General features: G+C 42.0%; 2 protein-coding genes across 11 annotated transcripts in view; one reads left to right on the plus strand and one right to left on the minus strand.

Annotated features, from left to right (window-relative positions):
* LOC129843527 (calcium-dependent secretion activator 1-like) overlaps positions 1-5,801 on the plus strand; it is a 161,261-nt gene extending 155,460 nt beyond the window's left edge. For all 10 annotated transcript variants that reach the window (XM_055912306.1, XM_055912295.1, XM_055912298.1 and 7 more), the window contains 2 exons: positions 2,894-2,998; positions 4,407-5,801. In XM_055912306.1, coding sequence (XP_055768281.1) covers positions 2,894-2,998; positions 4,407-4,583 — 282 coding nt within the window. In that variant the 3' untranslated portion in view covers positions 4,584-5,801. The remainder of the gene's footprint in view (positions 1-2,893; positions 2,999-4,406) is intronic.
* Positions 5,802-6,091: 290 nt separating this feature from the next.
* The window catches only part of LOC129843631 (receptor-type tyrosine-protein phosphatase gamma-like), a 282,617-nt gene continuing 261,849 nt past the window's right edge, over positions 6,092-26,859 (minus strand). The window contains exons 15-28 of the mRNA XM_055912307.1: positions 24,237-24,328; positions 21,352-21,448; positions 20,412-20,494; positions 18,501-18,635; positions 17,970-18,277; positions 16,596-16,731; positions 15,269-15,415; positions 14,962-15,055; positions 11,158-11,234; positions 10,616-10,744; positions 10,282-10,428; positions 9,776-9,918; positions 9,450-9,585; positions 6,092-9,174 (exon numbers count right to left, since the gene is read on the minus strand). Of these exons, the coding sequence (XP_055768282.1) occupies positions 9,028-9,174; positions 9,450-9,585; positions 9,776-9,918; positions 10,282-10,428; positions 10,616-10,744; positions 11,158-11,234; positions 14,962-15,055; positions 15,269-15,415; positions 16,596-16,731; positions 17,970-18,277; positions 18,501-18,635; positions 20,412-20,494; positions 21,352-21,448; positions 24,237-24,328 (1,871 nt within the window). The 3' untranslated portion in view covers positions 6,092-9,027. The remainder of the gene's footprint in view (positions 9,175-9,449; positions 9,586-9,775; positions 9,919-10,281; positions 10,429-10,615; positions 10,745-11,157; positions 11,235-14,961; positions 15,056-15,268; positions 15,416-16,595; positions 16,732-17,969; positions 18,278-18,500; positions 18,636-20,411; positions 20,495-21,351; positions 21,449-24,236; positions 24,329-26,859) is intronic.

The following is a 26,859-nucleotide window of genomic DNA, read 5'->3' on the forward strand; positions in this document are numbered from 1 at the left end:
ATTGTGACAGGAAAGGGATATTATATGTCACATTTTAAGACCAGGCGCTGTGTGTATGCCTACCACAGCCTGGAACAGAAGAGGCTTGTGTTTTATTATCTTCCTCTATCGGCTTTTCTCCTCGTCTCTCTATCTCTTCTTCTCTGTTCTCTGAACCTCTGCTCCTGCCCACTGTATTCTGGTGTGCATTGCCACAGTGCTTTTGGACCTTTGTGGATTGGTTGGATCACTTTTGTTTACAAGCAAAGAGTCCAAGCAAGCACCATCGGGCAGGATTATCGAAAGCAGTGCTCTCTGGGTAAAGAAAGATAAAGAAATGATGTACAGGTCATCTAATAAACTCCAACACTAGGATACGTAATAACCAACTTTCCCGTTTTATCTAAGTAATACTGAATAATATATAGTATTTTAAAATGCACGTTCACGTTTTGAAGCAGTCTTGCAAAGCAAAAGCCATTGATAGGAGAGCACTGTCTTACAAGCACATAATCCTTATGTGGTACATTAGAAATAATGTGTCCACCATTTTCGTGAGGTGTACTACAGTGACGTGTGTTTGCTTCATACCCCTGAAATGTATAAACTGTACACTATTGTGGTGCACAGGTGTGTGTGTGTGTGTGTGTGTGTGTGTGTGTGTGTGTGTGTGTGTGTGTGTGTGTGTGTGTGTGTGTGTGTGTGTGTGTGTGTGTGTGTGTGTGTGTGTGTGTGTGTGTGTGTGTGTGTGTGTTGGCTTTGTATGTTTGAAAGGCGTGTGGCAATGTGCTGGAGTGGTTTAGTATGTGTGTTGGCTGTGTATTAGTGTACTTGAGAGGTAATACTTTGTGCAGTAGCCTACTGTTCCTGCGCTGTCACTGTGTGTGTGTTGGCCTTGAGTGTTTGTGATGTTTGCTGTTATGTGCTAGAGTGGTGTGTATTTTGTGTTTGCAAGGTGTGTTGTACTACTGTGAAGTGTGTTTAATTCCATCTTTAAGGTCAACACTGACTGTCCCTGTCTCTCTCTGTGTTTCCACACTGTTAAAGAGTACAGCCCCTCCTCCCCACTATTTCTCATGCGTGATTGTATAGCTGGCTCTAACCTGGCCTTACCCAGCACTACCACGTTTGACTGTTCCATGTCTTTTGAGCTGTGGATGTTTTGGTTTTAAATGTTGTATTTCTGTTAGTTTTGGAGTGTCTGATGATTCAGTTTTGTTTTATTTAACATTATTTTCCCTCCTAATGCTATTATATTCAATCCATCTCTTTGCATGTAGTATCTCTACTGCGTCTCTCTCTCTCTCTCTCTCTCTCTCTCTCTCTCTCTCTATTTATTTCTATTCACTCTCTCAATTACTTTCTTTCTTTATTAACCCCATAACTCCTGCCGCCTCCTCTTTTCTTCAAAAAGTGGCACTTATCTCTGATGTCGCATTGTTTTAGCACATTACGTTGAATGGCATGATTTCAAGTCAAATAATCTTCCTGTGTACATCTTCTAGCATGACCTTCCACCTCTAAGAGTTATGCCTCAGTCATACTACTATACAACACATACAGCCCACCAACCGCACGCACGCACTCACCCAGCCACCCACGAAGCCACCAAACCCACCTTCCTTCCTGGTCTGCATGCACTGCACGCACATACTATAGGCTCAACGCGACAGTGTGAAGTGGACAGGCATCCATCCGCTAAAATCTGACCTCAAGCGCCAAGCCAAAACCTCCTGACCAACCAGTTATCTCTACAGGACAAAAACAAACCTGGGTACAATCAAATTAGAGCTCGGGCAATTAGACCAATCAAACCAACAAAAGAAACAACCAAGCCAAGTCCAATCCTAGCCCTTCAGGCCTTTCATTCCTGGCCCTGCCTACTCACTCCACATGACTCAAAGGTGATTTTTTTTTTCTGGACTTTTCGAAGGAGGATGACAGTTTCCTATCTTCCTTGGTTTATCACTCTTCTTCTCTCGTGTGCTGTTCTCTTATAACTTGATCTCTACTATGAATCATCTGGGTCAATCTTATCCTACACTCTGAATGAATGAAACATTCTTCAAATAAGGTATAAGAAAATAGCACAACTGTCTGCTCCTTGCCTGCCTAACCATTTACTCACTTTGTCATTATGATTTCATTTCGGGCAATTGATCGAGTTGAAACGAGACTGTGAAGTTACAGTATGTAGAATGAATGTTCTACGATGTTGTCGTGTTGCTTATATGTATTGAAGAACCTTCACAAGGCTTTAGCGCTGGTCTAGATCATTTGAAGTAAAGCATGTATGATAAATGCAGATCCTCTTACAATATACTGTACAAATGGTATATGGGTATGCCGTATTATGTTCAGTTTAGACATTTACCTACTAAGAACAACTTGGCTCTAGTAGATATTTCTGTCCCTGATTGTACTGGAGACAGAAAGTTTGTGCCAGAAAACATGAACATTTTACAGTTGTAATGTCTAGCTAGCACTACTAATATACCCTGGCAATTTATTCATCATTTCATTTCTGATTTCTGATTTACTTAGTGCCATGCAGTGCTTGGAAAAATGGGAATTCTGAAATATTTAGTTGGCTTTATTCGGAAAAAAGTATTTTATGCATGTTTCAGTGTGTGTTTTTTTCTCCACTGCAGAGTGTGTATGTGTGTCTTTTTTTTCCTGAAATGTCTGTCTTGTCTTTCCTGGAAAATACTGTGAATGTCTGTGTGTGTTAGGTGTCGGAAAGTACTTCGCTATGTGTTAGTGTGTTTTGCTTGTAAGACGTGTGTATGTGTTCACTAGAGAACATATCAAGTGGCATCTTGATATGCAGAGAGCTCTAGTTTGTGTGTGTTTGTGTTTGCGTCTACGTGTGTGTGTGTTTTGCTGGAGAACACTGTGTTTGTGTGTGTTGCAGCAATGGTACACAGCCACCATGAACCTGCTGGGGACCTGGCTCACTGAGCGTATGGACCAGCAGCTCCATCTCTACCAGCTCAAGATCCTCATCAGGATCGTCAAGGTAACTCACTGCCAGGGTAGGGGTTGATCATCTGCACTGTAACTCAGCTACTGTAACTATTTTGACACTAGTGTCGCTTTATTTGATGGCAAAATGGGATCATGATTGAAAATGTATGTTGAAAACATGTCAAGGTAACAAAAGCCTTGTGCTCACACTGCAGGCCTTAATGCTCAAATCAGTTTTGGAATACTGACTGTCCAAACAGCAAGTTACAAGTGACAATTGGATTTGTGTGTGTTCAGACTAGTCATTTGCTGTCATGGCTACGCTAGTTGTCATGGTAATGGCAGGTGTGTGTGTGCAATGGTGTAGGCTGATTGGTCGTGGTGGTGCTCATGCTTTCTGTCACTCAGAAGTTGTTGAGTAGCAAGCTAATGTGACAACAATGCCTGCCATGGAAGTCTCTCAGGTGCTTTGAATATTTGAAAGCATAGTGTAAGAACACATTTAAAGCCTTAAAGGATAAGAGGATCCAACTTTCAGAACAATAACTAGCATGCTAGCTAGCTGTTTAGCTTTCTAGCACATTCACTCATTTATTTGTAAACAATTAACAAGCTAGTTAGTAGGATTGAGTGGTATTCAGATTTTCATGGCGGCCATATTGTTTCTGTAACATACCGGGGTATACGCTATTACCGAATGTGCACACAAGGGGCGCAATTTTTTTACCGCACAAAAAAGGGTTCTTGATCCAGGAGGGGATTGAATGTCTCTGCTGGAGCCAAGAAGCTGGATCTTGACAGCTAACCACTTAGCTAGCAAGTCAGCAAACCAAATGCACAGCTGGAGCCCTCAGCTGGATATCATTTATTTGACACATCTTAGATTTCTTATAGTTATACTTAACTTATAAACAGTGACGTAGGACACACCCCCGCAACGGTATTGAAAATCATACCGTCAGTATATCGAAATATACCCAGTACGGTATAAACGGTATATCGCCTAAGCCTATTAGTTAGCTACCACATGTTCTTGTCAAACTGTCAGCAGAGTAGCTAGCAAGCAACAAGATATGCAAAATAACAGTCTAAAAAGCAAATTCATCAGATTTGACTGTTCAGACACAAGTTGCATGACCAGGAATCAGATTTGTATGAAATGTGGCTTGATATATCTGATTCCACGTGCATTTTGGTTGTTCAGACTGCAGGAAAAAGATCCGATTCGAATCTGAAATGACAAAAAATGGGATAGAGTCACTTCAAACTGCCAGCTAAAATGGTATGGTAGGGGTTAATAGTGCATTGTAGAGACCCTCATATCTTTATATTCACTGTCATTGATTATCATGGCATGTAATCTACCTGTAACTCAGTGGCACAAGTTCTTTGTCGAGCCTTTAGCTACTTCATCCCTCTATACTTGCTAATCGCCCTTTTAATCATCCATCTCCTTGTAGAAAAAGTACCGTGACTTCCGTCTGCAGGGGGTGCTAGACTCCACCCTGAACAGTAAGATGTATGACACGGTGAGGAACAGGCTGACCCTGGAGGAGGCCAACGCGTCCATGAAAGAGGGAGGCATGGGGGGCATCTCCATGAAGGACAGCGACGAAGAGGACGAAGACGATGACTAGAGCGCAGCGCCGGCCAACCTCAGAACTGGCACCGACACCTCCCTTTACCCCCCGTATGACCCCCCCCCGTCTCCACTCCCGACCCCCGATCCTCTACTCTCACAACTTTTGACTTAGCCTGGTAACCAATGCATGTACCAACTCTGTTACTCAGACAGCCACGTTAGGTCCTCTTTGTCATCTCAAAATGCTCATGAAGGACCTATAATAAACAATAAAAATAGTAATTACTATACTGAGGAAAAATAATATAAATAAAGATGTTGAAAAAATAAACCATGAATGACAGTTTAGCTGTGTCATGATGAAGATAGCACTGATGATATCTTTGACTCAGTGATTTCTAAATTCATTTCTATGTGTTCCTAAGCAATATGGAGTACCATTTGTTTGACAATGTTGAGTGAGATTATTAGGTGTGTCCCTGTCCAATGCAAACCTATATCGCGCTTCTTTGTTGTATTCTACATTCATTATAATGGTACATTGTTGTGACGATGAGTGTATAGACCCTTTTCTTTGTATTGTCTATCTTTAAGTGGATGCCAACTGCTTCAAACTGAAAATTACCCATCAAACTGAAAATGAAGTTCAATGCTGTTTAGGATAAACATCTCGTCTACTCACTCTACTGTACTCTCAGCACCATAGTATGTTCTAGACTGTCTGTTCCTCATCTGTGTCAATGCTCTGTGACCTCATAATCTTTCACCCTATCACTAACGAGACATCGTCCAGCAGCCATCTTGAACTAAAATGAGTGGGTATTCTAGAAATGCAATATTCTCAAAGCTCCATTTTGATATCTTGTTGGAGATTATATTTTTCTTTCTACATTGTTGAAACGACCTTGAAACAGGTTCTAATCTGTTTTAAATTTAGTTGCACGTTTACAGAGAAAAGAGAGCTGAAAATAAAATGTTTTTCTTTTATTTACCAAAATGAAAGTTGGTCTGTCTTTTTAGTTTTATTACGTATTTGATTAGAATGAGATGTGTGGCATTTCTTTGGGTCTCACTGTTGTTTTGTATATACACCGCTGTACATTGCATTCTGAGCCATCGCTGCATGCCCGTGGGTCCCCACCCTCTCCGAATGCTTTCCGTTCTGTGTGAAAATTAGCTGGTGGATTAAGTCTTGCTTTTGCCTTATGAAAGCCAACAGTTGTAATATGCAAGAGCTGTGGCCTCTAAATAAAATTACTGTACAAATACACAATTGTTCTCTTTGTGTCATTTATACAAGATGTAAATGACCTATTTGACCCAGGGAAAGGGGACATGAAATGTTTTCAACTTGCACACTGAGAAACACCAAAGTGCATAATGGCGAGGTTAGGGATAACTGTCAACCAACTACTGACAACCAGCAGAGGGCAACATTGTGACCATAGAAAATAGAAGTGCCCTTAAGGGGTTAACAACTATAGAAACGTGCTCATAAAAGCAGAACAATGGAAACCCTGCCTCATACTACGGTAAATCTCACACAAATAGACAACACCAGGATGAAGTACATCAAAACCCATACTTTATTTAATGTATAGCAATACAATTTACATATTAAATAACACTATTACACTATAATAATATTATATCATATGACAGTACCATAGTAATACAACACCGTGGCACTATCATACAATGACAATATAATAAACGGACCAAACCAGTTCATTTCTTCACGTTTACAAAATGGAACAACTGCTGAACTTGCTTATATGGGTTGAGGAGGCGAACTTCACTCAGTGACTCCTGGGATCTTGTTCATCCATAGCACACACTGGTCTGATGTAGTCTATAGCAAAAGTCTGATATTCAAAATGGGGAGGAATAACATATTCTTGACCCCGAGAGAAAAACAAATGATTTACGGTGAACATCCCAAATAGTATCCTATTCCCTACTGTATATAGGGCACCTCTTTTGATCAAATGTAGGGCACTATATAGATAATAGGATGCCATTTTAGAAGCAGTCATGGACTTGAGTTGGAAGGTGATGGCAGTCTACTTGTATCCATGGAGACATGATTCTTACATACTCACCACGAATACAATGACTGAGAGGAGGATAACGTTCCAAAGAAAAAGGCTTCATATGAAAATAAAGGTCTATAATGATCACACAGCAAAGATTATAACGCCCAAGAAGACTGATCCTTGAAGTAAAAATATGTACATACCTTCGAAATAGGAAATTACACTCATGTTATAAATGAAATATGTATAAAGAGTAACGTTAATAATAATGATTGAGATACATTTAAAAGTTACACATGCAAAACAAATGGTTGTTTGCTGCCAATAACGGTTTCCCATTGTGACAAATAAGCATGTAATAAGTCAGGACTTTTCTCCAAATGTCGGAGAGTTGTGACCTCATTTAAGAAGCTTCTCGTCGAGAGAGAAGAGAGAGAAAAAAAGTTAACTACAGCATCTATGTATAAGTACAGGGTATAGCTACAGGGTACAGTATGAATGAGTAAAATAGATACCATTGTTGTTTGGTGTAGGGGTTAGTTAAAATCCAGTTCAAACATAATTTCACATGGTGAAGTATGGACTTACACCATGGACTTTCATTAGGATGAACGCTTCATGTGACTGATCGTTGTCCGAGACACATTCTGAGAACTTTGTGGTAACATTGCAACAACCATGTAACAATACAATGTTTTAGTCCAACAATGGTCCAACAACTTTCTTGTTGCAATTTTCAACCACGTCTTTGGTTATAACGAAAGAAAAACACTCCCCCCTCGAGATGATGTTAAGACTACGAGAACTCCATTCATTTGGTAAGATGAAAGCTGTATTTTATGAAGTAAACTTTATATTAAGTAAAACAGTTGATGCAAGATAAGCCACATGTAGAGCTAGCTGGGTTGGACAAAATGGGCACTATGGGTCTTGATCCACACAAGGCGAGAGGGGGAATGATATACAGTACACAAAACCAGCTGCTTACTTTGATCAAGGATACAGTCATATATATTACAAAACAATATAAATCTTAATATAAAGCAATAAATGTTCACAGTAGTTGTAATACTACTTTAAAAAAAAATCTAAGTAATGGGTAAAATTAACAAATAGGAATGGGGATATTTGGGTAATATAGTTATAATATGTATAAGTAACATAGTATCTCTACAGATGAACATTTTCCTTGGATAAGGTGGGGTTTCCAAAATAAGTGTTGGCCAGATGATAGTGATGCAATGCATGTTGGGTGAGCTGTACTGTAATAAAATGTACTGAACTGGGATGGTCTGTATTAAGAAATCTATTGGCCTGGAAGATCATGTTGACCTGTAGGGTCGTCCTTGGTCTTCACTGTTCATTCATTCATTGGGGTAAAAGTTTTTTTCTTTGCCACAATCCAAAAAGGGTTCCAATGCAGGTAGTGGAGCGTGGAGCCAGGGTCTAGCTAACTGTACTGTATTATCTAACAGGGTTTCAGGCAGTAACACTGAAAGTATAGTGCAAACTGGACAGAGCTTCTTTCCTTTCCCACACGTGAAACAACTTAAACAGGTGCAAACCCTCAGCAGGATAACAATTAAGACAAAAATAATGAAGAAACAAATAAATATCAAAAAACATTATATCATCAGTGTAAAAAAAGGTAATCAGGTTACCGGTATTCATTTAACCAATAGTTCTGGCAAAAAAAGGCCTCGGGAAAGTCCGCCAAAGTTCTCTCCGTTTCTCAGAGTTGTACAAATTAAGTGCCTTCGGGTGGTGGTGTGAGCTACGGTGTGGTCATTCAGACTAATGACTCCAGTCAGACCAGTAACCAGTCAGACCAGTAACCAGTACAACCGGTCAGACCAGTAACCAGTCAGACCAGTAACCAGTCAGACCAGTAACCAGTCAGACCAGTAGCCAGTCAGACCAGTAACCAGTCAGACTAGTAACCAGTCAGACCAGTAACCAGTCAGACCAGTAGCCAGTCAGACCAGTAACCAGTCAGACCAGTAACCAGTCAGACCAGTAACCAGTCAGACCAGTAACCAGTCAGACCAGTAACCAGTCAGACCAGTACAACCAGTAACCAGTCAGACCAGTAACCAGTCAGACCAGTACAACCAGTAACCAGTCAGACCAGTACAACCGGTAACCAGTCAGACCAGTACAACCAGTCAGACCAGTAACCAGTATAACCGGTCAGACCAGTAACCAGTCAGACCAGTACAACCAGTAACCAGTCATACCAGTACAACCAGTCAGACCAGTAACCAGTCAGATCAGTAACCAGTCATACCAGTAACCAGTCAGACCAGTAACCAGTCATACCAGTACAACCAGTCATACCAGTAACCAGTCAGACCAGTAACCAGTCATACCAGTAACCAGTCATACCAGTAACCAGTCATACCAGTAACCAGTCATACCAGTAACCAGTCATACCAGTAACCAGTCAAATCAGTAACCAGTCAGTCAGACCAGCGACTCCATGCTCTCTGCAGGGTCTGATTCGTCCATTATGATAACCACTCCATTAGTGTCCATGTAGAGGGGGCACATCCCACTATCTCTGCTGCTCACCAGGCTCAGCATGGCCTTGTACAGGTACTGATAGTGCTCCTGGAGAGACACAACAAGAAGGGAGGACAGAGAGACAGGTTAACACAACTGTTAATATTGACAAATGTTGCAACTTCAAATGTTACTTCTAGGTATAAGATTGGTGACATGTTGAGAAGTCATGTCAGAACGAGCAATGACAATCACCATGTTACACAGACTGGAAGGGATTTTTGTTCCTATGACTGAATGGAGATGTTGCAAGAAGTTAGTTATTGACAATTGCTGATTATTAACAGCACCAATCCACCTGGCGGGGTCACGGTTGAACTCACAATGTCTGTGAAGACTCCTGGCCTCATGAGGTTGATCATCTTAGCCACCTGATAGACATCCACAGCCCCTTCACTCTCCAGCTGCTGAGACAGGGTGGTGAGGGCACACAGAGTCCCCGCAGACACTGCCCCAAACCTACCAGGGACAGAGAGGGACATCTTGATACCAATTGAGCAATGTGTCCATGCCCCGAAGAATTCAGGCTGTTCTGGAAGCAAGGGGGGGGGGGTCGACCCGGTTCTAGATGGGTGTACCTAATAAACTGGACACTGAATGCACAGTACCTACGCACGCACTCAAGCGCACACACACCAGGCCCACTTACTCATCGTGTATGATGGTGGGTCCGTCTCGTGTCATTGCCTCCTCTTTGATGACGTTGATGAGCTCGAAGGTGCTGCTGAGAGGAGCATCTGGGTTCGGCCATTTAGGGCACTGGAAATGTCTTACCTCCAGGACATAGTCATCCTGTTAGAGAGAGGGAGACATATTACAGTCAGACACAACTAGGACAATGACAATACAGTACCCCTACTGCAGGCCAGTACTGTAGTTTAACTTAAGCCCAATGTGATTACACTTAATACAAACAAATTGGAATAACAACCTTCCCCTAAATGTCTTCAATTACAGTACCGTAGTTTAGCTAGAGCCTATCTGAAAACGGATGGGCTCAACCAAGGCCCAGTCCCACTGGTCCTACCTCTAAGGACCACCCCGAGACAACCATGGACCTTCTATCTGCGTACCAGCATAACGGTCTAAGAGGTTTTTATACACTGAGAGGTTACCTGTGAGGGGTGAAAGGTCAACGATGAAGGGTTACTGTACCTGCGTGGCCTCCAGTATAAAATCGTGGATGATGATCTGTTCTTCGTTGGAGAGACACAATCTGTCCTTGCTGATCAGGGTGACGGTGAAGGCTAGGCAGTTCATCGCCTCCTCTCTGCTTGGCCAGTACACAAACTCATCCTCAGCCTAGATACACATACGACAACACAGGCAGGTCCATACTGTACTGTGCTGGCTTGGATATCAATTTTCATATATTCCTTTTCAGCACTGATGCATAACCAGGCAAGGACAGTACAGTTTTACTTGACTAAGTAGGGTGAAAAGCATAAGATACTTATGTTATAACCTGCTGGCCAGCTACTCTACTCACCAAACCGTGGTTGTCAGCAAGCATGACGATGATCTGGGCATTGTGGTCCCAGATCATTCTCCAGAAGTCTGTGGTGGTGTGGGGCAAAGGATGCTGGGTAATGATGAACTCATTACTCCTGTAGTAACCCTGCATGGCCAAAGGTTGAAGGTCAACATGTTAGCAGTCATACATAGTCAACAGCTCTCACAAAATCTTCTATAACATTATTAACCAATTACATTCAGTGTCTGAACACCAGAAGGAATGTACGGTATTGTGTCTGTTAGGACTTCCATTTCATATCAATGAGTTTCAAAGGTTACTGTCTTGATCGTGATGTACTGTGTACAGGCCCTTGCCTCAGTTTCTCAGTATGAATGATTCTTTATGATAAATGGTGGACTGTTATTCATTAAGTGGCGTCACACAATAACAGTAAAACATGCAGGGTAATTATAATCATCAAGGGAACAGAACATGTCATTATGTTCAGACACAACTATCAGACAGACAGGGTGGACAGGAGATGTGTGTGTGTGTGTGGTATAGCAGTATCATACCATTATGTAGGAGGCATTGATGTAGTCTGTGCCTTTCATTCCAAGGAGAGGGGCCAGTCCTACTCGAGCTCGTTCCGCTAGAGAGGGAGACAAAACACATGCGTTCAATCACACAACTAGCCTTGTGGCGCCATTGTACTGTACAGTACTAACTAATAATGCACATATCACATGTCTGGACTACTGCAACTCTCTGTTGGTTGGACTCCCTGCTTGTGCCATCAAACCCCTGCAACTTATCTAGTGTTCAACCTTCCCAAGTCCTCCCATGTCACCCCGCTCCTCTGCCCCCTCCACTGGCTGCCAGTCGAAGCTTGCATCCACTACAAGAGCACAGTGCTTGCCTACAGAGGAACTGCCCCTCCCTACCGCCAGGCTATGATCAAAATCTACAAGGCCATCTCAAGCCCACAGTTCTTGTACCACTGGTCTCTTGGTCGTTCTACCCATACCTCTTCATAGAGTATCTTAAATTAATCCCATTCCTCCCGCTTACAAAAAAAAATTATAATAAAAAATAACATGTATTTTCCATCTAGCACTGACCTTGCTGATAGCCACTTTATTGAGGGAAAATGTACATACTACGACTGTGATATGTGGTTGTCCCACCTAGCTATCTTAAGAGGAGTGCACTAACTAAGTCGCTCTGGATAAATGATTAAAATGTCAATATCAACTATAAGCTACACACTGTTTCAACTACTGTTCTTTTGCTATGGCAGGATTCCCCAAATCATGGCCTGGCCCAAGGGTAGTTTTATTTGTCCCCCCAAGATTTCTGAGCAAAAAAATGGTTGGACATAAAAGACTGTAAAAACACCAGGAAAACAGTTGGAAATCTGTTCTAAGTATTCCCACTGATGAGAGAGAGAAACGTGATTATACAGTTGAGGTCGGAAGTTTACATAAACCTTAGCCAAATACATTTAAACTCAGTGTTTCACAATTCCTGACATTTAATCCTCGTAAAAATTCCCTGTTTTAGGTCAGTTAGGATCACCACTTTATTTTAAGAATGTGAAATGTCAGAATAATAATAGAGAGAATGATTTATTTCAGCTTTTAATTCTTTCATCACATTCCCAGTGGGTCAGATTAGTATTTGGTAGCATTGCCTTTAAATTGTTTAACTTGGGTCAAACATTTCAGGTAGCCTTCCACAAGCTTCCCACAATAAGTTGGGTGAATTTTGGCCCATTCCTCCTGACAGAGCTGGTGTAAATCAGTCAGGTTTGTAGGCCTCCTTGCTCGCACACGCTTTTTCAGTTCTGCCCACACTTTTTCTATATGATTGAGGTCAGGGCTTTCTGATGGCCACTCCAATACCTTTACTTTGTTGTCCTTAAGCCATCTTGCCACAACTTTGGAAGTATACTTGGGGTCATTGTCCATTTGGAAGACTCATTTGCGACCAAGCTTCAACTTCCTGACTGATGTCTTGAGATGTTGCTTCAATATATCCAGATAATTTTCCTGCCTCATGTTGCCATCTATTTTGTGAAATGCATCAGTCCCTCATGCAGCAAAGCACCCCCACAACATCATGCTGCCACCCCCGTGCTTCATGGTTGGGATGGTGTTCTTCGACTTGCAAGCCTCCCCCTTTTTCCTCCAAACATAACGATGGTCGTTATGGCCAAACAGTTCTATTTTTGTTTCATCAGACCAGAGGACATTTCTCCAAAAAGTACAATCTTTGTCCCCATGTGCAGTTGCAAAGCATAGTCGGGCTTTATTATGGCGGTTTTGGAGCAGTGGCTTCTTCCTTGCTGAGCGGCCTTTCAGGTTATGTCGGTATTGGAGTCGTTTTACTGTGGATATACATAATTTTGTACCTGTTTCCTCCAGTATCTTCACAAGGTCCTTTGCTGTTGTTCTGAGATTAATGTGCACTTTTAGCACCAAAGAATTCACACCACCAGAATGAGTCTCCTTCCTGAGCGGTATGACGGCTGTGTGGTCCCATGGTGTTTATACTTGCATACCATTGGTGTACAGATGAATGTGGTACCTTCGGGTGTCTGGAAATTGCTCCCAAGGATGAACCAGACTTGTGGAGGTCCACAATTTTTTTCCCGAGGTCTTGGCTGATTTCTTTTGATTTTCCCATGATGTCAAGGAAAGAGGCACTGAGTTTGAAGGTAGGCCTTGAAATACATCCACAGGTTCACCTCCAATTGACTAAAATGATGTCAATTAGCCTATCAGAAGCTTCTAAAGCCATGACATAATTTTCTGGAGTTTTCCAAGCTGTTTAAAGGCACAGTCTTGTGATACAGTGAAATAATCTGTCTGTAAACAATTGTTGGAAAAATTACTTGTGTCATGCACAAAGTAGATATCCTAACAGACTTGCCAAAACTACAGTTTGTTAACCTTTTTGGCGCAGGGGTCCTGCTAACGACCCACCTCGACAACATCCGGTGAAATTGCAGAGCGCCAAATTCAAAATACAGAAAACGTAATATTAAACCTTCATGATAATACAAGTGTCAAACATGATTCTCTAGCTTAGAATCTTGGCAATCTAATAGCATCGTCGGATTTCAAGAAGGCTTTACGGCAAAAACACAGCATTCGATTATCTGAGGTCAGTGCCCCACAACAGCATATTATCCAAACAAGCACAGGCATCACAAAATCCCAAATAGCAATAAAATAAGTGACTTACCTTTGAAGATCTTCCTCTGATCGCAATCACAAGAGTCCCAGGAACACAATGAATGGTCGTTTTTAATCGCTAAATTCCTTCTTTATATCCCAAATAGTCCGTTTAGTAGGCGTCATTGAATTCAGTAATACACCCATTCAGAATGCAGACATAGGAGTTCCAAAAGTTCATCCAAACAAATCAAACGACATTTCTAAATCATTATTAGGTACTCTAATATCTAAATTAACAATAATATTTCATACGGAGCAAACTATTTTCAATAGGAAAGGAAAAGAACGCAGCGCGCTCCCTCGGTCATGCGCGCAATGAGACTAGTTTTGCCATGGGACTTCCTGAGGATAAACAACTATTCCTTGTTGGTTTTTCAGAATACAAGCCTGAAACTATGTATAAAGACTGTTGACATCTAGTGGAAGCCATAGGAACTGCAATTTGGGAGGCGGGAGTCTTTGGTTTCAATAGCTTAAGCTTGGAATTGGCTGGCAGGCCAACAGAAAAAAAATTGGTCCTCGGGTTTTTACCTGCCAAATTAGTTTGGTTATACTCCCAGACATACTTTTAATGGTTTTAGAAACTTTAGAGTGTTTTCTATCCAATACTACCATGCATATGCATATCCTAGCTTCTGGGCCTGAGTAACACGCAGTTTACTTTGGACACCTCAGTCATCCAAAATTCCAAATACTGCCCCCTATCCCAAACAAGAAATTTGTGGAGTGGTTGTAAAACGAGTTTCAAAGACTCCAACCTAAGTTTATGTAAACTTCCGGGTTCAACTGTATACAAACGTAAGCAAGGTTTGAAATGATTATGGTTTAGTCAAATATATTCATTTTTTAAATTCATACGGGCAATTTGCAGTCAACGAATTATTTGTACTCATGTTCCGGGTCCCCGACCATCTGCTCAAGAAAAAATCAGCCCGCGGCTGAATCTACCCTATGGCGTAGTCACATGGTGGGTTGAAAAATCTCATACACTCTACTTCTATAGCCTAATGTCTCAGGCGAACTGGCAAAGCATGAAACATCTTCGCACTCACTGCATATGCTTCAGTAGTTTGTGGTTCATTGACTAGAGAAATGGATAATATAGCCTTGACTACTATCTAGAAACACTGTACTCACATGGAACCACTGAGGAGTTGCGGTTCTTCTCCTTGTTGCATTCTTTCTGGGCGCTGAAGCACTCTATGAAGTGGGTGTTACACTGGGTCAGCAGCTGGAGAGACAGCGGGGGAAGAAGAGTTGGATCAGATCACTAGAACAACATCTAGTGAATGGAGATGAATGGGCATCAATGTATACTTGGTGGTATTATAATGGCTGGGTGACAATGTCTACCTACAATCATTAGTACAGCCCTTCAACTCTCTAAGGATGCTATTCATTACATAAGTAGTATGCAAATGACTATGCTGATATATAGGCTCACTCTGAACTGCTTGTCGAGGCGCGTGCGGCCCCCCAGGCCAGGGGTGAGGATGCTGTTGACGTAACCATGGAGCTGACAAGCGGGTACCTCTGTCTCACTGCCCAGGATGGCCTCCATCAGGGCATCATGGATGAACACGTACTGCTCCTATGATCCAGGGGGAAGGGCAGAGGGAGGAGGAAGATACACTACATGACCAAAAGTATGTAGACACCTGCTTGCTGAACATCTCATTCCAAAATCATGGACATTAATATTGGGTTGGTCTTTGCTGCTCTAACAGCATCCAGTCTTCTGGGAAGACTTTCCACTAAATGTTGGAACATTGCTGCAGGGACTTGCTTCCATTCTGCCACAAGAGCATTAGTGAGGTTGGGCACTGATGTTTGGCGATTAGGCCTGGCTCACAGTTGGCGTTCCATTTCATCCCTAAGGTGTTCAATGGGGTTGAGGTCAGGGCTCTGTGCAGGCTAGTCAAGTACTTCCACACCGATCTCGACAAACCATTTCTGATTGGACTTTGCTTTGTGCACGGGGCATGTCATGCTGAAACAGGAAAGGGCCTTCCCCAAACTGTTGCCACAAAGTTGGAAGAACAGAATCGTCAGAATGTCATTGTATGCTGTAGAATTAAGATTTCTCATCACTGGAACTAAGGGGCCTAGCCCGAACCATGAAACACAGCCCCAGACCATTATTCCTCCTCCACCGAACTTTACAGTTGGTTCTAGGCATTGGGGCAGGTAGCCTGTGTGCGGCAGCTCGGCCATAGAAACCCATTTCATGAAGCTCCCGAAGAACAGATCTTGTGCTGGCGTTGCTTCCAGAGGCAGTTTGGAACTCGGTAGTGAGTGTTGCAACCGAGGACAGACGATATTAACACACTAGGCACTTCAGCACTTGGCGGTCCGGTTCTGTGAGCTTGTGTGGCCTACCACTTTGCAGCTGAGCCGTTGTTGCTCCTAGACATTTCCATTTCACAATAACAGCATTTACAGTTGACCAGGGCAGCTCTGGCAGGACAGAAATTTTACAGTGCCACGTTGAAAGTCATTGAGCTCTTCAGTAAGACCATTCTACTGCCAATGTTTGTCTATGGAGGTTGCATGGCTGTGTGCTTCTGTCATCAATGTGTGTGACTGAAATAGCCAAATCCACTCATTTGAAGGGATGTCCACATACTTATGTATATATAGTAATCTCTTGCTTGCATAACATTATACCTAAAAGAGGTGAATCTCTTTGACAGATACTGTAGCTGTATGCACACTGTAGGTGTATGTGAGGTGTCATTTGTCTCACACACACACACACACACACACGTTACCTCTGTCTGAACCAGGTAGTTGCGTTGCGTGCGGATGTGTTTGAGAAAGCCCCAGACGTTGACTATGCTCTTGTCTTTGATCTGCTGCAGCATGCTGTCGATGACGATGTATGTCCCTGTCCGCCCGACTCCAGCACTACACAACCAAAACATAGTATGTTACCTACTAACTACCACAGGAGACCCATAGAGGGAGTTGTATTACTGTTCTAACCCAAAGCCATGACTTCAATTAGCAAACTAGTACTCATTGTGTTTCTTATAATTTCTTATGAGGAAGATGATTTTGTGCACTAGGATAGTGGTTTTCTGCAGTAAGCTTGGTCGGAATCGATAGCTGTGCTCGAATACTCATACTAACCACACTAACCATACTATTTTGTGACGTAAATTGAGTATGTAGTATGCTTATTGGTCATTGTATGTATTTAGTTAGTATGCCAAAAGTTCCCGGATGTTGTACTACATTTGCCAAAAATCGAGGTATACAAGCAGTGAACACTATTTCAGTGCTTTTAGGGCCCATAATGCAATTCTTTAGAAATTGGCCGTGGCTTCACAACATTTTCAGATTTGAAGAAAATGGCGGAAAATATGCAGCCGAAGTCCGACGAGAGCGGAAAACAAATGTAAGTACAAAAAGTAAATATTAATTGCATTAATTAATTATGACAAATATTAAGAACATGTTGAGCAATGTAATAAAAAAGTTATGACTTTTCAAATAAGTTATGTTACACGCTATGTTGGCTGACAATTTGTTAGCTACACTTGCCTTACGAACCTCATAGCATATCATTACAGAAGTTGCTTGTATGTACCGGTATGTTAGCTAGCTACCTAACGTTAGTTGTCTACTAATACATTGAACTTGCCAGTATATTAACTATATGCTATCTAATTAACTACCCACGTTTATTCACTTGATTATTCACTTAATTTTTACCTTAGCTAAGTGGAATAGTCATTGTGTGGTCTCAATGGACATTGTTAATGAGATATAATTAACTACCCACATTTATTCACTTGATTATTCACTTAATTTTTACCTTAGCTAAGTGGAATAGTCATTGTGTGGTCTCAATGGACATTGTTAATGAGATAAGATGTCTAGCTAGTAATTTGTTATGCTAAGAAGCTAGCAAGAGGTTGCATAGCAACAGCATCAACCTCCGGTAGACAGGTGAAGCGCTAGTACACTTAACTGAAAGGATACTGTTTGTATACAGTATGCTAAAATGAACTAATAGTATATAGTATATACTCATTAAGTATGTAGTATACAGTATGCTAGTATGGGTATTCGAACACAGCTGATGTTTAGAGAACTATAAGAAACACTTCACTTTTTATTTGTTTTGAGAGCTATTGTACCTGCAGTGGACTAGGACGGGGCCCATGTCCGGTGTACGTGCTGCAGAGGAGCGCCCTATGAAAGTGAGGACAGGTAGGGTGTACTCCGGCACGCCCATGTCAGGCCACTGGGTGTAGTGATACTGGATCACCATCCGCTCGTTCTGACGCCCCTTTGGGTTGCCCTTCTGACCCTTTTTGACTTTGGTGTTCCGTATAAGGAATTGTCTCAGTGTGTAGCAGGCATGAACGTTAGTACTCTTCAGAGTGACCACGATGTTGCCATACTCCTCAGTGCTCTCTGTGGGCCAGTACTGGTCACATTTCCTCTGTGAAAAAGAACAGCAGTCATCTAATTCCATCTGTGAAAGGCAACAGTATTCATTTTTAAATTTTTATCTAGAGCGACTTACAGGAGCAATTAGGGTTAAGTGCCTTGCTCAAGGGCACATCAAAAAAATTTCACCTAGTCTGCTCAAGGATTCTACTGTGAAAAGACAACAGTAACACCTACAGTCAAAATACTGTGAATACCAGAGGGAGGCCACCTACCCTTCCTTTCTCTACCAGGTTAGTGATCATGACGATGATACCAGTGTTCTGTTCCCACACCATCCTCCAGAAGTCCTCGAAAGTGGACTTGAGAGGGCCCTGGGCCGCGATGTAGGCCTTGGGACTGTTGTAACCCTGTTGAGAGGTAATGTGGGGGGGGGGGGGGGGGGGGGTCAGTAACAGTGGTACACTCACACAGTGCAAGTACACATAGGGTGAGTACTAGACAATAAACAATTGAAGTCGGAAGTTTACATACACCTCGGCCAAATGCATTCAAACTCAGTTTCACAATTCCTGACATTTAATCCTAGTAATAATTCCCTGTTTTCGGTCAGTTAGGATCACCACTTTATTTTAAGAATGTGAAATGTCAGAATAATAGTAGAGAATGATTTATTTCAGCTTTTATTTATTTCATCACATTCCCAGTGGATCAGAAGTTTACATACACTCAATTTGGATTTGGTAGCATTTCCTTTAAATTGTTTAACTTGTGTCAAACGTGTCGGGTAGCCTTCCACAAGCTTCCCACAATAAGTTGGGTGAATTTTGGCCCATTCCTCCTGACAGAGTTGGTGTAACTAAGTCAGGTTTGTAGGCCTCCTTGCTCACACACATTTTTTCAGTTCTGCCCACATATTTTCTATAGGATTGAGGTCAGGGCTTTCAGATGGCCACTCCAATACCTTGACTTTGTTGTCCTTAAGCCATTTTGCCACAACTTTGGAAGTATGCCTAGGGTCATTGTCCAGTTGGAAGACCCATTTGCAACCAAGCTTCAACTTCCTGACTGATGTCTTGAGATTTTGCTTCAATATATCCACATAATTTTCCTCCCTCATGATGCCATCTATTTTGTAAAGTGCACCAGTCCCTCCTGCAGCAAAGCACCCCCACAAAATGATGCTGCCACCTCTGTGCTTCACGGTTGGGATGGTGTTCTTCGGCTTGCAAGCCTCCCCCTTTTCCTCCAAAAATAATGATGGTCGTTATGGCTAAACAGTTCTATTTTTGTTTCATCAGACCAGAGGACATTTCTCCAAAAAGTATAATCTTTGTCCCCATGTGCAGATGCAAACCGTAGTCTGGCTTTTTTATGGCGGTTTTGGAGCAGTGGCTTCTTTCTTGCTGAGCGGCCTTTCAGGTTATGTCGATATAGGACTCGTTTTACTGTGGATACAGATACTTTTGTACCTGTTTCCTCCAGTATCTTCACAAGGTCCTTTGCTGTTGTTCTGGGATTGATTTGCACTTTTTGCACCAAAGTATGTTCATCTTTAGGAGACAGAACGCGTCTCCTTCCTCAGCGGTATGACGGCTGTGTGGTCCCATGTTGTTTATACTTGTGCACTATAGTTTGTACAGATGAACGTGGTACCTTCAGGAGTTTGGAAATTGCTCCCAAGGATGAACCAGACTTGTGGAGGACTACAATTTTTGTCTGATTTCTTTTGATTTTCCCCTGATGTCAAGCAAAGAGGCACTGAGTTCAAGGTAGGCCTTGAAATACATCCAAAGTTACACCTCCAATTGACTCAAATTATGTCAATTAGCCTATCAGAAGCTTCTAAAGCCATGACATAATTTTCTGGAATTTCCCAAGCTGTTTAAAGGCACAGTCAACTTAGTGTATGTAAACTTCTGACCCACTGGAATTGTGATACAGTGAAGTATAAGTGAAATAATCTGTGTGTAAAAAATTGTTGAAAAAATTACTTGTGTCATGCACAAGTTGATATCATTACCGACTTGCCAAAACTATAGTTGGTTGAAAAACAAGTTTTAATGACTCCAACCTAAGTATATGTAAACTTCCAATTTCAACTGTATAATGACAGAGAGAACATTGAGCATACATAAAGATGATAAAAGGTAAAAGGTACTCAATAAATCAATTTGTTGACTTACATCTACATAGTTAGCGTTGATGAAGTCACTGTGTTTGGCATCTTTTCCAGTCAAGGGTCGTAACTTCACCCTACTGTGATCATCTGTCAACATAGAAAAGGAATGTTAGCCTGATTCTGCATTGCCTTGTTAAGGTCACATGTTAATATGAGCATGAGGTTTGATATCAACAGGCTCAGGGATAATTTCTACAAGCAATCAGACCGTTGAACACTTAAACTGGACTGACCTCAGATTCTCAGCACCTTAGCACGCACAGACACACACATCACAACTGCTGATACCAAACTCCTATTATGATCGCTAAATACAGCACCATTTAAATAATTGCACCCCCCCCCCCAAAAAAAAACATGTCAATATAGTGCCTTCATGTATTATACTCACTCAGCTGTTCTCTGTTTGTCTGTTGCCAGTTTGTCTTGTTTGTCAAATCAACCAGCGTTTTTCGTCTCAGCTCCTGCTTCTCCCCAGTCTCTCTTTTTCTCTCCCTCCTGGTTTTGACCCTTGCCTGTCCCGTCTCTGAGCCCGCCCGCCTGACCACTCTGCCTGCTCTTGACCCTGAGCCTGCCTGCAGTCCTGTACCTTTGCCCCACCTCTGGATTACCAACCACTACTCTGGTTATTGACCCCTGTCTGCCTTGACCTGTCGTTTGCCTGCCCTGTTGCCGTAATAAACATTGTTACTCCGACACAGTCTGCATCTGGGTCTTACCTTCAAACCTGATACACTAATCATGTTTATTCTATTCTACTGTGTCATTTACTTCATGTTCCTATTGTTATCTTTTATTGTTGTTGTTGCATTGTCGAGAAGGAACCTGCAAGTAAGCATTCCATTGGACGATCTATACCATGTGTATCCCGTACATACAACTAATAAATCTTGAAACTAACAGGCTGTCAGTGTTGTTTTGAGTGTACAACATAGTGGACTTACAGGCCACGATGTTGATGTATCTGTTTTTGTGCTTGTTGTCAGGGTGATTGGAATGTTCTGCTGTGATCTTCAGGTCCACCGTACAGCGTTGGACCTCCTAGAGAAAGAGAGAGAGAGCAAAGTGGGAGGGAGTTGGGTGAGAAAGGGAGAGAGGGGGGTGAGGGGTTATAGTTATAGTGGGGTCAGTTATGTGAAGAGATTAAACAACTACTATTTGTAAATAAACCCTCTATCTAAAATGATTTGTTTTGTTAGGTTCTTATTCATCGGAGTAAGTAACTCACGGACACTAGAGAAGCTTTAACCAAGTTGAATTCTTCCCAATGGTTCTGTACAGCTGTAATACAAGCCACCCAACACTTCTCCCATCACAGGTATATGTATTCCCCGTAAGACACTCCTCGTTCTCTCCAATCCTTACATCGTATGGTTCCACAGGAAAAGGGTAGTAAACCTTTATTACTCCCTTCAGGGGATCTGACCTCAACACCTCCTTCGCCAAGTCCACAGATGTCCATCTGTCTCCCCTATAGCAATCCTTTGAGCTCCTCCCGTCCACCCAGCACATTCCACAGCAACTCTGTCTTTCTACAAGTCTCACTCCTTAATATACTATGTGTCTGATCCATCATGTCTTTAATATCTCAATGTTCAACATTTCGAATCCAACAGTTTCTAAACAATATTTTTCAGTTCAATGATTTGCTTGAATTGCAATACATACAATACCAGTCAAAAGTTGGACACACCTACTCATCCAATGGTTTTTCTTTATTTTGTTACTCTTTTCTACATTGTCGAATAATAGTTAAGACATCAAAACGATGAAATAACACATTGGAATTATGTAGTAACCAAAAAAGTGTTAAACAAATCAATATATATTTTAGTTTGAGAATCTTCAAAGTAGCCACCCTTTGCCTTGATGACAGCTTTGCACACTCTTGGCGTTCTCTCAACCAGCTTCATGAGGAATACTTTTCCAACAGTCTTGAAGGAGTTCCTACATATGCTGAGCACTTGTTGGCTGCTTTTCCTGCACTCTGCGGTCCAACTCATCCTAAACCATCTCAATTGGGTGGAGGTCGGGTGATTGTGGAGGCCAGGTCATCTGATGCAGCACTCCATCACTCTTCTTCTTGGTCAAATAGCCCTTACACAGCCTGGAGGTGTGTTTTGGGTCATTGTTCTGTTGAAAAACAAATGATAGTCCCACTGAGCGCAAACCAGATGGGATGGCGTATCGCTGCAGAATGCTGTGGTAGCAATGCTGGTAAAGAGTGTCTTGAATTCAAAATAAATTGCTGACAGTGTCACCAGCAAAGCACCCCCAAATCATATCACCTCCTCTTCCATGCTTCATGGTGGGAACCACACATGCGGAGATCATCCATTCACCTACTCTGCGTCACGGCGGTTGGAACCAAAAATCTCCAATTTTAACTCATCAGACCAAAGGACAGAATTCCACCGGTCTAATGTCCATTGGCCCAAGTAAGTCTCTTCTTATTATTGGTGTCGTTCAGTAGTGGTTTCTTTACAGCAATTTTACCATGAAGGCCTGATTCACGCAGTCTCCTCTGAACAGTTGTTGTTGAGACGTGTCTGTTACTTGAACTCTGTGAAGCATTTATTTGGGCTGCAATCTGAGGCTGGTAACGCTAATGAACTTATCCTCTGCAGCAGAGGTAACAATGGGTCTTCCTTTCATGTGGCGGTCCTCATGTTAGCCAGTTTCATCATAGTGCTTGATGGTTTTTGTGACTGCACTTGAAGAAACTGTCAAAGTGCTTGAAATGTTCCACATTGACTGACTTTTATGTCTTAAAGTATTGAGGACTGCCATTTCTCTTTGCTTATTTGAGCTGTTATTGCCATAATATGGACTTGGTCTTTTACCAAATAGGGCTATCTTCTGTATACCACCCCTACCTTGTCACAACACAACTGATTGGCTCAAACGCATTAAGATCGAAAGAAATTCCACAAATTAACTTCTAAGAAGGCACACCTGTTAATTGAAATGCATTCCAGGTGACTACTTCATGAAGCTAGTTGAGATAATGCTAAGAGTGTGCAAAGCTGTCATCAAGGCAAAGGGTGGCTACTTTGAAGAATCTTAAATATATTTTGATTTGTTTAACACTTTGTTAGTTACTACATGACTCCATATGTGTTACTTCATAGTGTTTATGTCTTCACTAATATTATTAAACAATGTGGAAAATAGTAAAATAAAGAAAAACCCTGGAATGAGTAGGTGTGTCCAAACTTTTGACTGGTACTGTGCATGATAAGTACGTACTGGGTTTTTATTAGAGGTGGGATTTCTACACATATCTGTCACAGCTAGTCCAGCACCATGTGGCTGCATGTGTGATCTCCGTTTGAATGACCTAGTATGAATAATGTATGTTCACCTTCACCCCACTGGATAACCCCAATTTGACAAGGGCCTCTTGGGGGAAGTGTGTTAGCCTTGTGTCTCAACCCGGTCACAGAGACAGTGTGTTCCTGTCCAGTCAACCAGCAACTAGACCCTTTGTTAATTAACCTTCTTCACACTCAGCCATCTGCTCCACAACACACACACACACACACACACACACACACACACACACACACACACACACACACACACACACACACACACACACACACCTTTCTGCATGAATACATACTGCACATGCCCTGTACACACTTCGTAATGTTCACACAGACGTAGACAGTAATGTACACGCTTACAGACAACATACACCAGACATATGAGAATAATCAGACACACATCTAGACACACACACTCCTCTTCATCCGAGAGGCAGCCTACTTATCACGCCTCAACAATATTAGAAAGGCGGAGAGAGAAAGTCTGTTGTGTTTCCTACCTCAAACTCCTCAGAGAAGCCGTGCAGGTTGTTGGAGTAGAGCTCCATGATGTGTTTGATTAACTGCCTGACGGGGATGGCGTCCATGTCATCTGTAGGGAAGACATATCACACTTAGAGAGATGTATGTGGGTGACGTATGTGGGTGACGGTGTGCCTGTGTGTGCCTGTATGTGTGTGTGTGATTGGGAGAAGAGAAAGAAAGAGAGAAGAGAGAGAGAGAGCAGAGAGAGAATAGAAAGAGGAGAGTGCAGAGAGAGAGAGAAGAGAGAGCAGAGAGAGAAAAGAGAAAGATAGAGAAAGAGAGGAGAGAGAGAAAAGAGAGAGTGAATGTGTGTTTTAGCATGACTGTGTGATGAGTTTGCAGAATATACAGTGCCTTAGGAAAAGTATTCAGACCCCGTTGACTTTTTCCACATTTTGTCAATTCTATAATTGATTAAATTCTATAATTGATTAAATCGTTTTTCTCCCTAATCAATCTACACACAATATCCCACAATGCCAAAGCAAAATCTATTTTTTTATACATTTTTGCTAATTACTTAGTACTTTGTTGATGCACCTTTGGCAGCGATTACAGCCTCAAGTCTGCTTGGGTATAAAGCTACAAGCTTGGCACACCTGTATTTGGGGAGTTTCTCCAATTCTTCTCTTCATGTGCCTTTTACTGAGGAGTGGCTTCCGTCTGGCCACTCTACCATAAAGGCCTGATTTGTGGAGTGCTGCAGAGATGGTTGTCCATCTGGAAGGTTCTCCCATCTCCACAGAGGAACTCTACAGCTCTGTCAGAGTGACCATCAGGTTCTTGGTCACCCCTCTGACCAAGGCCCTTCTCCCCGATAAGCTCAGTTTGGATGGGCGGCCAGCTCTAGGAGAGTCTTGGTGGTTCCAAACTTCTTCCATTTAAGAATGATGGAGGGGACTGTATTCTTGGGGACCTTCAATGCTGCAGAAATGTTTTGGTACCCTTCCCCAGATCTGTACCTCGACACAATCCTGTCTTGAAGCTCTACGGACAATTCCTTCAACCTCATGGCTTGTTTATCTCTGACATGCACTGCCAACTGTGGGACCTTTAATAGACAGTTGTGTGCCTTTAAAGATCATATCCAATCAATTGAATTTACCACAGGTGGACTCCAATTAAGTTGTAGGAACATCTCATAGATGATCAATGGAAAAAGGATGCACCTGAGCTCAAATTCAAGTCTCATAGCAAAAGGTCTGAATACTTATGTAAATAAGGTATCTGTTTGTTATATATATTACATTTGCAAAAATTTCTAAAAACCTGTTTTGCTTTGTCATTATGGGGTATTGTATGTAGATTGCTGTGGATTTTTTCAAATTCAATCCATTTTAGAATAAGGCTGTAACGTAACAAAATTCGGAAAAAGTCAAAGGGTCTGAATACTTTCTGAATGCACTGTAAATAACATTATGTTTACAACATCTTCCATATTTCAGACTGACTAATGAAAGGCCAAGTATATTGATGTCCCCTCAGCCTGTATCTATCGCTCAGAGGTACAGTACAACGTGTCACTGCTCTCCACTAGTGTGGCACCGCGTGATAATTTAACCAGCGATCTGTGTTCACTGGTTCACTCCCACAGACACTTTCAGGGAACAACATACTGTATATGGGGACAAAGTAGGAGTGCTGATCTAGGATCAGGTCATCCCTGTCCATGAAACTGGTCTTAAATCAGAAAATTCCACACAGCGTCCCACTGAGACTAGTAACAACCCCAGTAGTAATGAATTGATTAGCACGCGCGTCACACATCAGACAATGAAATGCCCCACTGACATCCTCACAGATAAAAAAAATAATCATTCTGTGGACGCAGCTAGTTTTGTTGTAGTTTATGTTGAGAAGAACACATATTAGCCATGTCACACAGAGCGGTGTGAATGACACCACAGCGAGACAAGCGGACAAAGCCATAATTGTCTAATGTGGGTGTTTAGAGGTGGTGGCATCTGTGTCAGATGAGCCACATCAGTCCCAAATTACCCATTAGTGAGGGGATATGATGGGGATGAGGTGGCCACTGTCACACAGAAAGAGCTATCAGGACAAAGTGTGTGTGTGTGTGTGTTCAGGAAAGAGCAACCAGCTGCTGGGTTTGTCTGCTGGTGAGTGTGTGTGCTGTTACATCCATATTACAGCCAATACACAGATGGGACCACTGGCAGGCAGGCATTCCCTGACTCACTTCATTTGTCAACTGTCTTACATTTGGAAACTAATCAATGGAGTTAATTAAAATACTATGGGCCAATTTGGATTGACTAAACCTTTGCAGATGTGCACACATTTTGCATCTCTTTATTCAGGAGAGAATCTAACAAGATGGGATATGATGAAAGGGGGAATGAAGATGTATGCACGTGCATGCACACAAACACACCAGATCAGCAGCCCCCTCTCCTTCTGCCTGTTCTCTTCCTAATTAAACCGCTGTCACAGAACCTTCCAGTGGGGGATGGATTTAGCATTTCAGAAGCTGTAAAACAATCACTGTTCTATAAAGCCCACTCGTAAACCTCAACACCCACTTAACACTGTTCTCTGAGCTGGTATACAGACTTGACGGTACAGAAAGAAGCAATT

This window comes from Salvelinus fontinalis, chromosome 3 (assembly GCF_029448725.1).
Source record: "Salvelinus fontinalis isolate EN_2023a chromosome 3, ASM2944872v1, whole genome shotgun sequence".
In the NCBI taxonomy this organism is placed as follows: domain Eukaryota; kingdom Metazoa; phylum Chordata; class Actinopteri; order Salmoniformes; family Salmonidae; genus Salvelinus; species Salvelinus fontinalis.